General features: G+C 41.0%; 1 protein-coding gene across 1 annotated transcript in view; it reads left to right on the top strand.

Annotated features, from left to right (window-relative positions):
* The window catches only part of LOC124804663, a 52,850-nt gene extending 38,713 nt beyond the window's left edge, over positions 1-14,137 (top strand). The window contains exons 4-6 of the mRNA XM_047264903.1: positions 4,042-4,106; positions 5,105-5,188; positions 13,953-14,137. Coding sequence (XP_047120859.1) covers positions 4,042-4,106; positions 5,105-5,188; positions 13,953-14,074 — 271 coding nt within the window. The 3' untranslated portion in view covers positions 14,075-14,137. The remainder of the gene's footprint in view (positions 1-4,041; positions 4,107-5,104; positions 5,189-13,952) is intronic.
* The last annotated feature ends 1,102 nt before the right edge of the window (positions 14,138-15,239 follow it).

The raw sequence follows: 15,239 nt of genomic DNA, 5'->3' as shown, positions 1-15,239 counted from the left end.
TCTCTTCATATGTTATTTCAGAATCTGGACAGTTCTTGAACAAAGCATACTTAAAGAAATTCAATTACTTCGTCGTTCCAAAATAATTCGACGCACTGAACTGGAGACAAGTTTCTGTATTTACGATAATCACTCTCAGGAAATACAGAACTAACACTACGCAGATCGTCTTTTTTCCAATCTCTGATTACAGTTTTTAAGATCTGTGACTTTTCCTGTTCATCTGGTTTATCATCAGGAGAGAAATTAATCTCAGGTTCACTACCTAACCTGTTTTTACTTGCTAAAACCACTTCTGCACCAGCCTGGAGTTGCCTTGGTCCAAGATTATCGACGTTTCCTCCCCTATCTTCCTGCCCAGAATCTTCATCCGAATCCAAATTAGCTTCAGGAGGTTCAATAAATATATCTAATGCATCTTCTTCCTCCCCTTCAAGAACAGCCAGGATCTCATGGAGAGATAGACCTCTAAAGGGAACGATTCGTTATTTTCACTGTTTTGCCTAGTGTGACATATATGCAACACAAAATTAAAACTGTATTTGGAGCCACAAAAATAAGAATTGCATTTTGTAGATAAACATTAACATGAATTTCAGTACTTTTAACATTATAATCAACCATAATTTAAACAAGTTGTATTATAATTTGCGATAAAAATTATACTTACTTCTTATTGCAAGACAGAATCTCACTCAGAAAAATCCTCGTACTTGAAGCACCAGTCACTGACCAATTAATGCTTGCAACAGACTGAAACATATCTAAACATGAACAACAAAGCCTCCTTATCTGAAAGCCATACAACAATAGCCACTCCAAACGCAGGCATTGTTGCCAACGAGAAAAAACAATGACAGGTTGTTCCGTGACATATATGTTACGCTAGGCAGAAATGGGTTAATGTCATAATTTCAATTTTAACGTTTCAAGCAAGTTTAGCACCCCTCGCATATACTGCTAGTGCCCTCTGTCGCAAGTAGCTCCCTTAGCATGCGACGGTAGTGGAGCTATTGAGAATTTTGGTGGTCTTGAAAGTTTTAGTAGTCGTGACGTCATTACTTAATACTGGTGAAGTTTTCAAAAAGGATATTGGTTCGTCTTACTTTTAGTTTACGATGTCTTTCGTTGTTAGGACACGTGGTCGGTGTAAGGTTGACGAGGATGAAGCTGTGTATGTATGGTGTAAGTGTCAGTGCATATGAAAATGTAAATTTTGGTGGAGATTTGACTTGTATTATCAGGAATAAAGATACCTTTTCCCAAAAATAAAGACACCTTTTCCAATTGATCTTAAAAAAAGCAGAGTAGCGATTCTTCTTGGTGTTGTAGCTCTCATGGGCACCCTAGGATGAACTTTGTGTGAGGCACCCCTTCTTTCTCTTTGAACTACGTAGTCTTCTGCGTCGCGGAAGTGTACTTCCTGTGACTGTTGGCCAATTACTAGTCAATGACGACCAGCATGTTGTGCATGCTTTTAATATTACAGAATGAAATTTTATATTTTACTGACCACTTCTGACCATATTTCAACGTACCTCCACTACAACATGTAACTCAGTAAGTTTGAATAATTTTTGTAATCGAAACGAATTATTTTTGTTACTGTGGTATTGGCTGTCAAACTGTTTAGGCTGCCATTACTTTCCTTTTGAAGAAGACTTTTTATAAACGTTGAATCCATGTTCACGACGTTTAAATAAACCTTCCATTTTTCAACTGATTGGATGTATATTATTTCTTCACGAAGATGTTTCTTGTTAACATTTGACGATTAAAATTTCCCACCACCTGGTACTGCAAAAGAAACAAGACCTAATAATACTAAAAAAGTTTAATCATAAAAATTTTAACAGAACGAGGCAATGGAAAAGCGGATACAAAATGAATAAAATTTTAAAAACTGAGTTTCTTTTACTGTTACTGAATTATGTAAAAGAGGAGACAATTTTTAAGTAATCTGATATGAGAGATTAGGGGACTCTTCTTTCACTTTCTATTTCATAGCCGCACGGGATTATCCGAGCGGTCTAATGCGCTGCATTCATGGACTGTGCGGCTGGTCCCGGCGGAGGTTCGAGTCCTCCCTCGGGCATGGGTGTGTGTGTGTTTGTCCTTAGGATAATTTAGGTTCAAATTGTTCAAATGGTTCTGAGCACTATGGGACTTAACATCTGAGGTCATCAGTCCCCTAGACTTAGAACTACTTAAAACTAAAGACATCACACACATCCATGCCCGAGGCAGGATTCGAACCTGAGACCGTAGCACCGTAGCAGTCGCGCGGTTCCGAACTGAAGTGCTTAGAACCGCTCGGCCACCGCGGCCGGTGATAATTTAGGTTAAGTAGTGTGTAAGCTTAGAAACTGATGACCTTAGCAGTTAAGTCCCATAGGATTTCACACACATTTGAACATTTCTATTTCATACTAGTCACAGCAGCTTTATGGATCCTACGTCAAATAGACGGCGTGCTGTTTCCCCGTCTATGTGGTAGGTTAGGTACTCGAAATGTAGTCTTCCTTTCAAACTCGGTTTCAGATTTTAATTCAAATTACAGGTTTGTTCGACCTTGTCCCCTTCATTGTATTTATTCATCCTTATTCCGGCACCGAGCCGTTTAGTTACATTTCTCTATGGTATGTAATATCATTCTGTCTTGGGCATGCATTAGTTCAAAAAATTTTCAAATGCGTGTGAAATCTTACGGGACTTAACTGCTAAGGTCATCAGTCCCTAAGCTTACACACTACTTAACCTAAATTATACTAAGGACAAACACACACACCCATGCCCGAGGGAGGACTCGAACCTCCGCCGGGACCACCCCAAGCATTAATTAATTGGCACGTTCTATTTTGCCTCTCTCTGGGGAAGTAGCAGCTATTGCGTCCAAGGAACTAAATTTTGCATCATTGCACAGTGCCTTATAGACGGGGGTGCTCCATTGCTGCTGTCTCCCTTCTTCCGTGAAGGGTTCACAATCACAAATCGGTTGCTGTGTATTTTTCTGTATAAATGTTCATGGTACGCACCGTTTCCTGTCAAACCCTGAACAAGATAGCGATTCAATCATTTAGATTTTCTCCCTGAGAACCAATGGCAGAGGGCTTCCAATTCTCCTCCCACAAATACATAGATCGCCCTCTCACAGAGATTCTATTGTCTTCTTGAGTCCCAAGAATTCTATTTACTCTACTTTTTCCCAATTTCTTCATTTTGAGTAGTTGGCTGCATTTTCTCTGATATACAGCCGAAGAGAACACACAACGAATAGTAGCGTCGTATATCACTCGAAAAAAAAAAATCCGAAGTGGTAGATCGGTACCCGAACCTTGATATTGAGATTAACAGGTATCCATTCATCAAATGGTCTATCCGATTGGCCCATCCGAAGGGCGCTTCCATCCCTCAAAAATTAAGAGACACCCGCTGTGTTAACTGATTGTTTCTCTTTTTATCTTACCTGTCGAAGTTCATTTTCTTTACGAGATCTATCGTAGTGTCCTATCGGGTGTTGATTCTATTTCGTGGTCAGTATTCCGACGACCGACTCATTCGTCTTCTGTTCGGTGACCAGGCAGCGAGCGCGCAAAACATCTAAACTCGCAGAACCTGAAGAAACTGACTGGGTTGACCGTCGAAAAATGGTTCAAATGGCTCTGAGCACTATGCGACTTAACTTCTGAGGTCATCAGTCGCCAAGAACTTAGAACCAACTAAACCTAACTAACCTAAGGACAGCACACACATCCATGCCCGAGGCAGGATTCGAACCTGCGACCGTAGCGGTCGCTCGGTTCCAGACTGTAGTGCCTAGAACCGCACAGCCACTCCGGCCGGCGTTGACCGCTGAAATACTCGTATTGTGCATAAAATGGAACACCAGAAAGCACACCATGAATCATTAACGCCGAGGAAACCCGGTACATCTCATCTTTTAAAGATCTGTTAAAGTGGAATATCGAGACCTGTATAATATGTAGCTATCATTGTAAGATGACCAAGTGCATTAATTTTTGTAAAAAATTTATTTTCCAGTCTTCCTTGGCATGCTCTCGGCAAATTCAACGGCAACCGCATGGACAGCAAAGTGGACGGCATATGTAAGTGAGACTTCTCTGTGCACCGAAAGAAACAATTTATGCGAATATATCGGGTCTAAGGTTCTTTGTACGCTTCATATTCATGACGAATGCCATTTTTGATAAGCAAAGATCTTCCATCTCTGTACAGAATACTTATTCCTCGACAGATGTCCAGCATTTAATCACATCTACGTAGGCAATATGTACAATGATGGTAAAGTCGTCTCAGTCCTTTAGCAGCGTCATTTCCTTCTTAAAAATTCCTTCAGTGCAACACAACAACAATATTTTGGATTAACCTTCTCTTTCAATATCGGCTCTCAGCATTTTACCAAATAACGACAGCCTCATGGCAGTGCGAAAATTTGTGCCCAGTAACACCAGTTCGCGGGCTGTAAAAGCGCAGGAAAAATACCTAATTATTATAAGAGTTGAGCCGTCTATGGTAACAATTGTAACCCTAAAGAAGATCGCAGCAGAGAGATTGAAGAGTTAAGCACTGAAGAAATTTAAACCTGAAAATAAGGACAAGTAACGATTGAGAATAATTTACCATCAATGACAAAGCACACGAAAGCATGCAAACATCAGAATGAACGGCAGACACTCGTGTTCATTAGCTGATCGCTTTTAGTGTATCAATGTAAACCGCGGAAAAGGTGACATGTACTTTTGATTCCACCTTGTGTTGCTAACTAGTTGCCGTCTATTTACACGGTGTTTTTTTCAAGTTCCTTATCAAATTAATGTTGAGAATTACTAAGCAGAGCACACATTGCGTACCTGGATGTGATTAATACCATTGTAAGTTTCATGATAATCGAGTAGCAATCAAACACAGATCAAAGAATAAATACTGGGCATGCAGCTTCGTGTTTGCTTGTCCAGAATTTCATACATCACACACTTTCCAGCTGAAATTACCTCACCGTTTTACAATAAATGCATGGTGTTTTCTTTGTACAATGAGAGGTAATTTGTGACAACCTGTACACTCTAACTGGTTTGTGCTGCAGGGGACCTTCCACTGAGCGGCCCGCATAACATCGTCTACACCGACGCCGAGATCTTCATAGAACACTTCTGCGTGGCGGGAGTCGGTAAGTTTCAGTTGCCAGCAGGAGATGGACCACGAGCACCTTGAAAATGGAGAGTGAGGGTGAGAGGGATTTTGAAGAATGGCTGGAGGCTACTTTCGGCACTGTCACAAGTACGGACATTGGACAGGTTACAGATGTCTAAACCGACTCACTGGTGAAAAGGTGAAAATCGTGGAGATGAAAGAGACAATTGACGCTGTGTAATGTGTGGTGCGTCTATCGAGAATCAGGTCAATACTGTCAGAAGTCACTAGACATCCTGTCTCAATGTGCTTCGTGAAATCACAGGATACGTGTCCGAGGGTACCTAGATGCAGGCTGACTAATACAAGAGTTAACTAATACGTATGTTCAGAGGCAATTCCGACTTTATGTCTCTTAATCTAAGCAAGACTTAAGGAAAATAAGGACGCTGTCATGTTGCTGTTATAGTGATCTTCAGTCCGAAGACTGGTTTGACGCAGCTCTACATGTTATTCTTCCCTGTGCAGGCCTCTTCATCTCAAAATAACTACTTCAGCCTCCATCCGTTTGCACCTCATTACTGTGTTCATGCTACAATTTGTATCCTCTTACATATCCCTCGATGATACTTTGATTGCTCAGAATGTGTCAACTTGTACCATAATTTACTTTTCACCCCAATAGGGTTCAGTAACTCTTCATTACTCACGCGATCTATCCATCCGATCTTCGACTTTCCTCTTTAGCATTACATACCAAAAGCTTATATTTTCATCTTGTCATAGTTGTTGTCGACCAAGTTTCACTTCGCTACAAGGTTATACTCCAGACAGTCAACTTCGGAAAAGACTTCCCAACACATCCCTTTATACTACATGTTAATAAATCATCAGTGTCTGCTACCTTTAGTATCTCGTTTCTTAATCTAATTCTCTCAGCGTTGCCTGGGCCAATTCGACTACGTTCCATTATCCTCGTTTTATTGATGTTGGTGTTATCTTATAATCTCTTTTAAAGACACTATACATACCGTTCTACACCCACATCTCTACTCCGAAAGCCAATATGCGGTGTGCGGCGGAGGGTACTTCGTGTACCACAGTCGCATCCGCCCCTTTCCTCTTCCAGTAGCGAATGGTTCGTGGGAAGAACGGCGGCCGTTACACCTCCACATGGGTTCGAATCTCTCTGATTTTATTTGTATGGTCTTTTTGTAAGATATATGAGTACCAAGGAGGAAGCAATATATTTGTTGATTCTTCTAGGAACGTACTCTCTCGGAACTTGACCATAAGCCAAACCGTTATGCAGCGACTACCAATGGAGTTGGTTGTCTATCTCCGTGACGCTTTCGTGCTCACTGAATGAAGGCGTGAAAAAACACGCTGTTGTTCTTTGTATCTTCTCTACTTTCTCTATCAGTTCTATTTAGTATGGATCCCACACTGACGAGTAGTATTCAACAACGGTTTTGCAAGCTACCTCCTTAGTTGATGGACTAAATTTCCTCAGGATTCGTCCAATAACTCCCTGTCTGTCATCTGCAGTTCCTGCGATTAGTTTTATGTGGTGGTTGCACTTTAAATAACTCCGTACACCTAGCTCTAGATACTTTGTGGAAGTAACTTCTTCCAGTGATTATGCTACAATTGTGTAATCAAAAAGTAATCGGTCTTTCTGTCTATGCATACGCAATACGTTACGTTTGTTACTATAGGTTACCCGTCTTGAGCTGACTGCAGTTTAATTAAAAAGAATTACGCCAGAGGCGTTTCGCGTTTATTTATAAAGGTCTTCCGTGATTATTCTGCAAATTGGAAACATACGTTTCTACATTCTTGGCTTTTTCAGGTTAAAAACACAGTTTTGTTTATAAAGTTGGTGTGCAAGTGACACTGTGTTTCTCTTCTTGTTAGCAGCGGTTGGAGTCGAAAGATTTTGCACTTAGCAGTTTTTGCCATTCTGCAGTATTGCTTGTGCTGCGTTATTTACATTTCACTTTCTTAATTGTTTCTCATTCCGCACTGCCACAGTGTTTATGTCGGTTCGTTTCCTTTATTCATGTTGTGATTGTGTGTGTGTGTGTGTGTGTGTGTGTGTGTGTGTGTATGTGTATGTGTGAGTTAATGAGATATTTTTCAATTGTCCGACAATTACAGATATAGACAATTTTTAAAAAAAGAAATGAACACCATAATACAAACAGCCACAAACAATGCATACAAAGAGAACTTAGTAAGAAAGCTGAACAAGAAAATCAAGAAACAGAAAAGAAAAAGCACCTGGCTGTCACCAACACAAGGACAAAATCACACACAAACAAATACACAAAACATAAGAATAGAAACAACACAATGTGTGAAAGAAACACAAAGTAAAAGATGGTACACAATGACATACAACCACAAATACACACTCGAAAAACGAGGCATAAAAATAGCCCACCAAACCAACAACTCAATTCAGAAAGGGACCGATGACCTACGAGTATGGTCCCTCCCTCCCCCCCCCCCCCTCTAAACCAACGAACCAATCAATTCAGAAATACTTCCCAAAAATGATAGGAAAAACTGATCTATATCAGAAACAGAAATATACCAACTGAAATGCAGTACATGTGATGGAAGGTACACAGGTCAAACCAAGAGGACATTTGAAGCCAGGTACAAAAAACGTGTAAGAGCATGTAAGTATAGGACAAATTCAACTTTTGCAGAACGCCGACATAACATTACAACCAGAGACACAGACATGGATATATAAGGATAAACAACAACAAAAAAACACCTCCTCACCTTACGAGGAAACTACCGCAACCAAAAACCACAACAGAAAAGAAACAACTTATAAATGATCGCACCAACTTGGCAAATCACACGCTCTTTGACTGACTGAACACTTAACACAACACTAAATGTACACATAGACCAGGCTCGTCCAAACTGTGCCCCTGGGGCGCTAGCGCCCGCTAGCGCCCGCGATCGCCCGCGGCCAGCGCCCCGGGCGAATTCGTATGTTGCTGCAGCGGCCGAGCCGTGCCGCTTAGCTGGCCGTGCGGACCGTCCGAACGCCAGCCGAAAAAAATGGTTCAAATGGCTCTGAGCACTATGGGACTTAACATCTGTGGTCATCAGTCCCCTAGAACTTAGAACTACTTAAACCTAACTAACCTAAGGACATCACACAACACCCAGCCATCACGAGGCAGAGAAAATCCCTGACCCCGCCGGGAATCGAACCCGGGAACCCGGGCGTGGGAAGCGAGAACGCTACCGCACGACCACGAGATGCGGGCGCCAGCCGATAGATATATTTGTTCGCCCGTTTTCCCTTCGGGCAGAGGACGTCTCACAAGTGCTTCAACTGGAGCTGATTGACCTACTGAGCCATATCCGCCTGAAGGACCGCTTTCTTATATGTAAAACTTTGGATGACTTTTACAGCTGTCTTCCACAAGAGAAATATCCTCTTTTGTACAAGCACGCGGCCAAAGTTCTCTCACAGTTTGGTTCCACGTATATTTGTGAGCGCTTTTTCTCTCTTTTAACGCTTGCTAAAACTAAGAACCGTTCATTCCTTGGCGATAAATATTTGACCAATTCTTTGGGGTTAGCAGTCTCACGGAATATTGTACCAAGCCTAGACAAAATCGTTTCCTCGAAAAATAGAAACGTCTAAAATGTTAATTGTCATCTTTAACAATGTTGACTGTAAGAATTAAAGAGCTTTATAACCTTAATTCTATTTTAATAAGTTTTCAAACTGGGTCAGTTAAAATTATTACGTACAAAACAGCAAGCTAAGGATCCGATTTCTAAACTCTGAAAAGGGATACAAAAATTGTAGCACGAAGTATAACAAAAAATACTTACTTGTAACTACTAACAGTAAGAATGAGACTCTATATCCCTTACATAAAATTAATTCTAAAATAGAATATTTTGTTTACGTTTGGTCTGACCGCGGGGCAGCCCAGCGCAGAGCAGTGCTGTGTGGTCACACTCGCTCTGCAGCTCTCTCTCTCTCTCTCTCTCTCTCTCTCTCTCTCTCTCGCTCCTATGGCGACACTAGCGACACACGGTCGCGGACGGGACGCTGAACTCCGGGCGCAATTCTTGGACGAGCCTGACATAGAACCACAGGCTCCATTTACCATCACCATCTCCTCCCAGAATCTGCCCTATAACCACTGTCCAAGCCCATCCCCACTCTATTCCCCCCCCCTCCGCCCCCCCCCAACCCCACCCCAAAAAAAAGTCAACCAGCCCCAACTCCACTCGCGTCTCTATGTACATACAAGATAATTTAGCAAATTTCACTAGCTCTCACACACACACAAACACACACACACTAAAGAAAAAAAGAAGTAGTTTCCCAAGTTGGCAACACTCAAAGTGAACGAAAGCAAAGGAACAAACATAAACACTGTTGCAGTGCGGAATGACAAACAGTTTAAGTAAGTGAAGTGTAAATAATGCAGCGCAAGAAATACTGCAGAAAGGCCAAAACTGCCAAGCGCCAACGGAAACGAAGTCTTTCGACGCCAACCGCTGCTGACAAGGACGGAAGGAGCAGAATATGCACTTGCACACCAACTCTATAAACAACACGCAGTTTTTACTCCAAACCAGCTAAAAGTGTACAAATGCATGTATCCAATTTGCAGAATAACCACGGAAGATGCTTTATAAATAAAAGCAAAAAGTGTCTGGTGTAATTCTTTTTTATTAAATTGCAGTCCGCTCAAGATGGATGACCTATAGTAATAGATTTTAACAGCTACTGCGGACGATGGGTACGCAAACGAACGTAATACGTCATATTTGTTTGTGTTGCGGATGAATTGCCACTCCCTGCACCAAACGACGATCCTCTCCAGATCTTATTGCACTTCGCTACAACTTTCTAGTGCGGCGACATCTCTGTATACAACAGCATACTCCGAGAAAACCCTCGTGGAACTTTGTATGTTGTCTACTATGTCATTTATATACACTGCGCAAAAGTAATGGACCTATAAAACTCTGCCGGGGTAAGGCCGAAGTCGCTTGTACGTCTGAAGTCTTCTTTAAATTGAGAATGACATATGTGTTTTATTTGCTCTAAAATTTTCAGTCCAGTCACACAGTTGCTCTATTATTCTGTGCATTTGTATTTTGTTCGCTCGGCGGCAGTGTGGAATTGTATCGAATTCCTTCCGGAAGTATGCGGCGTCTACCTGGGAGCCCGTATGTGCTGCTTTCTGACTTTCTGAGTCCCATGGGTTTCACACGATCCTTGTTTTCGGAACCCATGTTGATCCCTACAGAGAAGGTTTTGATCTTCAGAAATTTCATAACATGCGAGCACAATACATTTTCCTAATTCTACGACTGACCAACGTCACCGATGTGGGCCTATAGTTTTTTGCGTCTGTTCGACAACCCTTTTTGAAAATAGGAATGTCCTGTGCTTTTTTCCAGTCATCTGGAGCACATTTCTCTCCCAGAGAGCTACTGTACTCTGCCGCTAGCCAAGGGGCTAGTTCTTTCACATACTCCATGCAGAATCATACTGATATTCCGTCAGCAACGCATTTCCTAGTCCTTTGCGTCTCTAACAGAACTACAATGTCATCGGCAAACCTGTACGTTTTTATTTGCTCTCCCTAAACTTTAATTTCCTCAAATTTTACTTAGATTTCCTTTGCTGCTACTTTCAGAATTTCAAGCGGTGTATTCGAGTCAACATGATCAATAGTTTTCGCTAAGTCTACAAATGCTATTAACGTAATTTTTCCCTTCTTTAATCTGTCTTCGGATCATTCGTATAATGTCACTACATTTCTCTGGAACTTAAAATAGTATTCTCAGCGGTCGGCTTCTACCAGCTTCTCCATTCTTCTCTGTAAATAATTCCTGCCAATACTTTGCAACCATGACATATTAAACTGACAAATTTACAATGTTATACCTATAAGTAATTACTTTCATATCACCTTGAAAAATGTTCAAAAATGTTCAGGGATGTAATATTCTTACCATTCACAGAATTTACGATTAATAGACAATGTGAAGAGGCAAGAATAATTATGGAAGAACGAGAAAGTTCGCGCATTAGTCAAGACGTAAAACAGGGTACATACAGTCTTTCTGATATACTGTATAACTTCTATACAGAACAAGCAAAGAGGGTAAAGAAAAGATCGGATGTGAGATTACAGGTTTAACGTACATGGGTGATAATACACGCTGATGACTTTCCTATCGTTTGTGAAAGTCACGAAGAATTACTGCGCCTTTTAAACTGAATGAACAGTCTGTTGAGCATAGTATATGGTCTAAGAGTAAAAAGAAACAAGAAGGAAGTTTTTTGTTGATTTGGACCTGCAGCAAAGTTTCCGACAGATAACGACATTATTATAAAGAAAGGGCAGAATAGCTGCAATGTAGTTAACAGTCTCTATTTCACTACAAATCTGTTTGTTTTTCATTGTCATTTTCAGAATACAATCTTGGTAAGATCATTTCCGGACTTCATACGTTTTGTATTTTTGGTTGATTGCATATTGGTAGTTACGTCTAGGTGAACTAGATGTCCGTATTACATGATACTAAACTGTCTCGTAACTGACAGTGCTTAGTTGTTAGTAAAACTATCTACCTGTAATATTACTTATGCGTTGAATATGTTTTGACTGCATTTCGTCCCGTTTTGCCGATGTAGAAGTTATTGCGGTTGTTTCACGTGATTTAATATGTACCTGGATATTCTGAGGATTTTGTAGTACATGAAAGTACTATTTGACCTAGGTGATCTGTCGTTGTGTACATTGTATATAACTAGGTCAAATATCCAACAAAATAAATGCACTGTTCAAAATCACAAATATACAGCTAGACTTTCCTACTAACAGCCACCTCAAAATAAAACTACATTCGGCCAATACTAAATCCTCAGAATATGCTGACCCGGGTCCACATAAAATCACATGTAACAACTGCAATAACATCTGCATCGGCCAAACTGGACGAAATGGTCACTATATTATAAGTAAATGAGTACTAGTCAAGTCTAATACTTTCCAGTTTACTTTATATGCCTGATTTTTTTCCCTGTTTACCTCTCTGGTCTCTGATGTCCCCTCCTTATATAAACTTCATCACTAATTTTGTTTCCCGTACTACAGAATGTGAATGTAATTCTTGTTGCTAATCCTGGGAAGAAGGTCCTTCTTTCTGCTGACAAAAGTAATTACGTTGCACCACTGTTTACAGCATCTAAAACTGTGACCTTAGCTTTACACTTCATGCATTATGTTTCTAAAATATCCTTATCAGCAGTAGCAGTAATTTTCCAAATTGCTGCATTACGACGGTAATTTACAAAATCAGTGATCTCATGTTTGTCACCAAACTTCATTACTTCAGCAAGCATTTGCCTCATACAGTGTAATTTTCTCGGAATGATATCTCCAGTACCTTTCTTCCCATAGATCACTCCAGTGTTCCTGTGGAGCAGAGATTCAATTCTGCTCTTCAGACTAATTTAAAAAAGAAGCAGATAAATCACTCTGAAACTGCGCAAGTGCTATTGTTTGCTTGATAAGCGCAGTCATTACATTTGCTTCACTGTACAATTTTCTAAGGAACCATGTATCGTACCAAAGGAAGTAAAAAGCGAAACCGTACAATGTACACTGTTCCTTAGACATTTGAGACAACTGGAGTCTTCTACTAAAACTCGTATCAAAAACGGGGTGTCATGGCGGGCGCAAATTGGTGTATATTAATATCGTACTTACTGCAGCTTTCTAACACCATTAACATGGTTCAGCATTTGCATATGGATACAGTCAATGTGGTAATGTGTAAAGGATGATTCCGTGAAGATGTAACAAACTTTCAGGGACGTCGGAGAAGGGTAAATGTATCTGTTTGAGATAAGAGTTCCCAGTACGGAAACGACCGAACCGTAAAGTGGAAGCGAAAATCTAGTCAATTTATGCCTAAGCGAGACCGAAAATACTAAGTCTACGGTACAGCAGCAATGAATTTCATTTCCTGCTACATTTGCAACTTTTATTCAATATGGCGTCACCAATTTCAATGCACGCATTGGACCGTCGCACAAAGTTCTATCGTACCAGCTCTAATACCCCGGCGCCTTTTTAACAGTGTCACAGGTAGCAGGAATTCTTACCGGGAGATTCTCTTCAGTCTCGACAGACGTTTCGTACCCAAACTTTCCACATGACCCGAAAACAAGAAATCAAGTTGTTTGAGATCCGGTGAACACATTCGCCACGAAACAGGACCTCCTCTGCCTATTCAGTTTTCAGAGAATATCTGATTCAGGTGCTTCAGTCCAAAATGAGGTGGGACTCCATCATGTTGGAACTACGTCCGTTGACGAATAACAAGTGCGATATGTTTCAGGAAACTGGGAAGAATGTCTGTGTTAAACACTGTGTACGCTGATGCACGTATTACGCTGTCAGAGGTATCTGAGCGATTTTCGCTTATAAACTTTGACTCGGTCGTTTCCCAGCTAGGGTCCGTTACCACAGACCGGTACATTTAGTCTTCTCCATCACCGCTGAAAGTTTGTAAAATCGTAAAGAAATCATCCTGTAATATTTTCTTTTATATTCCTCAAATAATGTCGTGTTGAGCAAACAGTTCAATCAATCTGAACAAATAGCACTAGACCACTGCTGTCATGAAGTGAGGTTTCCTCACAAAACAGTTTTTAAGTTTCATGTCATTCAAAGCCTATGGAAGTAAATAAAAGTTCTGCTAACAACAAATTTTCCTTACAGAGACTTCGTTTATTCTGACAACCGAAGAGACTCCCAGCGACGAATTGGAAGCCAAGATCTGGGAAATCGTCGAGAATCATCCTGAGGTGAGCAAGTCGAGATACGTGAAAGTAACCTGCTGACGACCTACGAGTGAAATCTACGAATGTACTTTTTTATGACAAATAAATACTGATTTCAGCATACCTTTATCTTTAATATTAACAGATCTTAGTCTTCCTTGCCGTTCTGAAATGAAATGAAATGGCGTATGACGAGGGCCTCCTGTCGGGTAGACCGCTCGCCTGGTGCAACTCTTTCGATTTGACGCCACTTCGGCGACTTGCGCGTCGATGGGGATGAAATGATGATGATTAAGACAACACAACACCCAGTCCCTGAGCGGAGAAAATCTCCGACCCAGCCGGGAATCGAACCCAGGCCCTTGGGATTGACAGTCTGACCACTCAGTTACCGGTGGGCGGACGCTTGCAGTTCTAACAGCCACTATGTAAAATGCACTACAACGGTTTAATGGTCTACCAGCGATGTTAACTGCCTTGTTTCGCCGAATAGCATTCCAGAAGAAGAAAAATTGTCTTTACTCCGATGATTCCTACGCATATTCACTGAGCATGCCCGTTCCATTTTCGTGTTTATATTACTAAATAATTAGAAAAAAGTGCGGAAAGTAGGACGTCTGATGTCTGTCAAATAACTGACTGAACACTTTCAATAGGAACAATATCTCACCACCCCACTCGAATTGGGAATTCGAATAAACTTCATTGCTGTCCCAGCTCATTGTAAAGGCTTAGGACATTTAATTTTGGCTATTACTTTGTCAACTCTTCGTAAATAATGATTAAAAAACACCGAAGACCAACGAATTTTTTCCAGCGTTCGGTTGCACTTTCGATTCCAGACGGCCTTTTTTACTGAACATTTTGATAATCTATCGCACAACCAATAACATAAAACCAGCAGGCATTTTCTGTAGTCTAATGTACTGAATACTTCGCATTCGATTTTTTTACAGATTTGAAATTTTGTGTCTTGGCGGGAACAACTCAAAAGCTTTCTGAAAGATTAAACCAGTCTGAGGGACCGAGAACTGGAATCGTACATTGGCCTTTTGTGGCGAATGCTATGACTGACTCCGCAATCCAGGTACGCCTGACGCCCTACCCGGAAGTTAAAATAACGCAGTAGCTCTCTTGTAACAGTGTAAACTTAATAACGTGTCGGGAAGTTTCGGTAGAGTATACAAGCCGCTGCCGAGAGAAAAGTTCATTTCAGTTGCCGCGT

The sequence above is a fragment of the Schistocerca piceifrons genome, chromosome 7 (assembly GCF_021461385.2).
Source record: "Schistocerca piceifrons isolate TAMUIC-IGC-003096 chromosome 7, iqSchPice1.1, whole genome shotgun sequence".
NCBI classification, from domain to species: domain Eukaryota; kingdom Metazoa; phylum Arthropoda; class Insecta; order Orthoptera; family Acrididae; genus Schistocerca; species Schistocerca piceifrons.
This window is presented reverse-complemented; position numbering and strand designations above follow the sequence as displayed.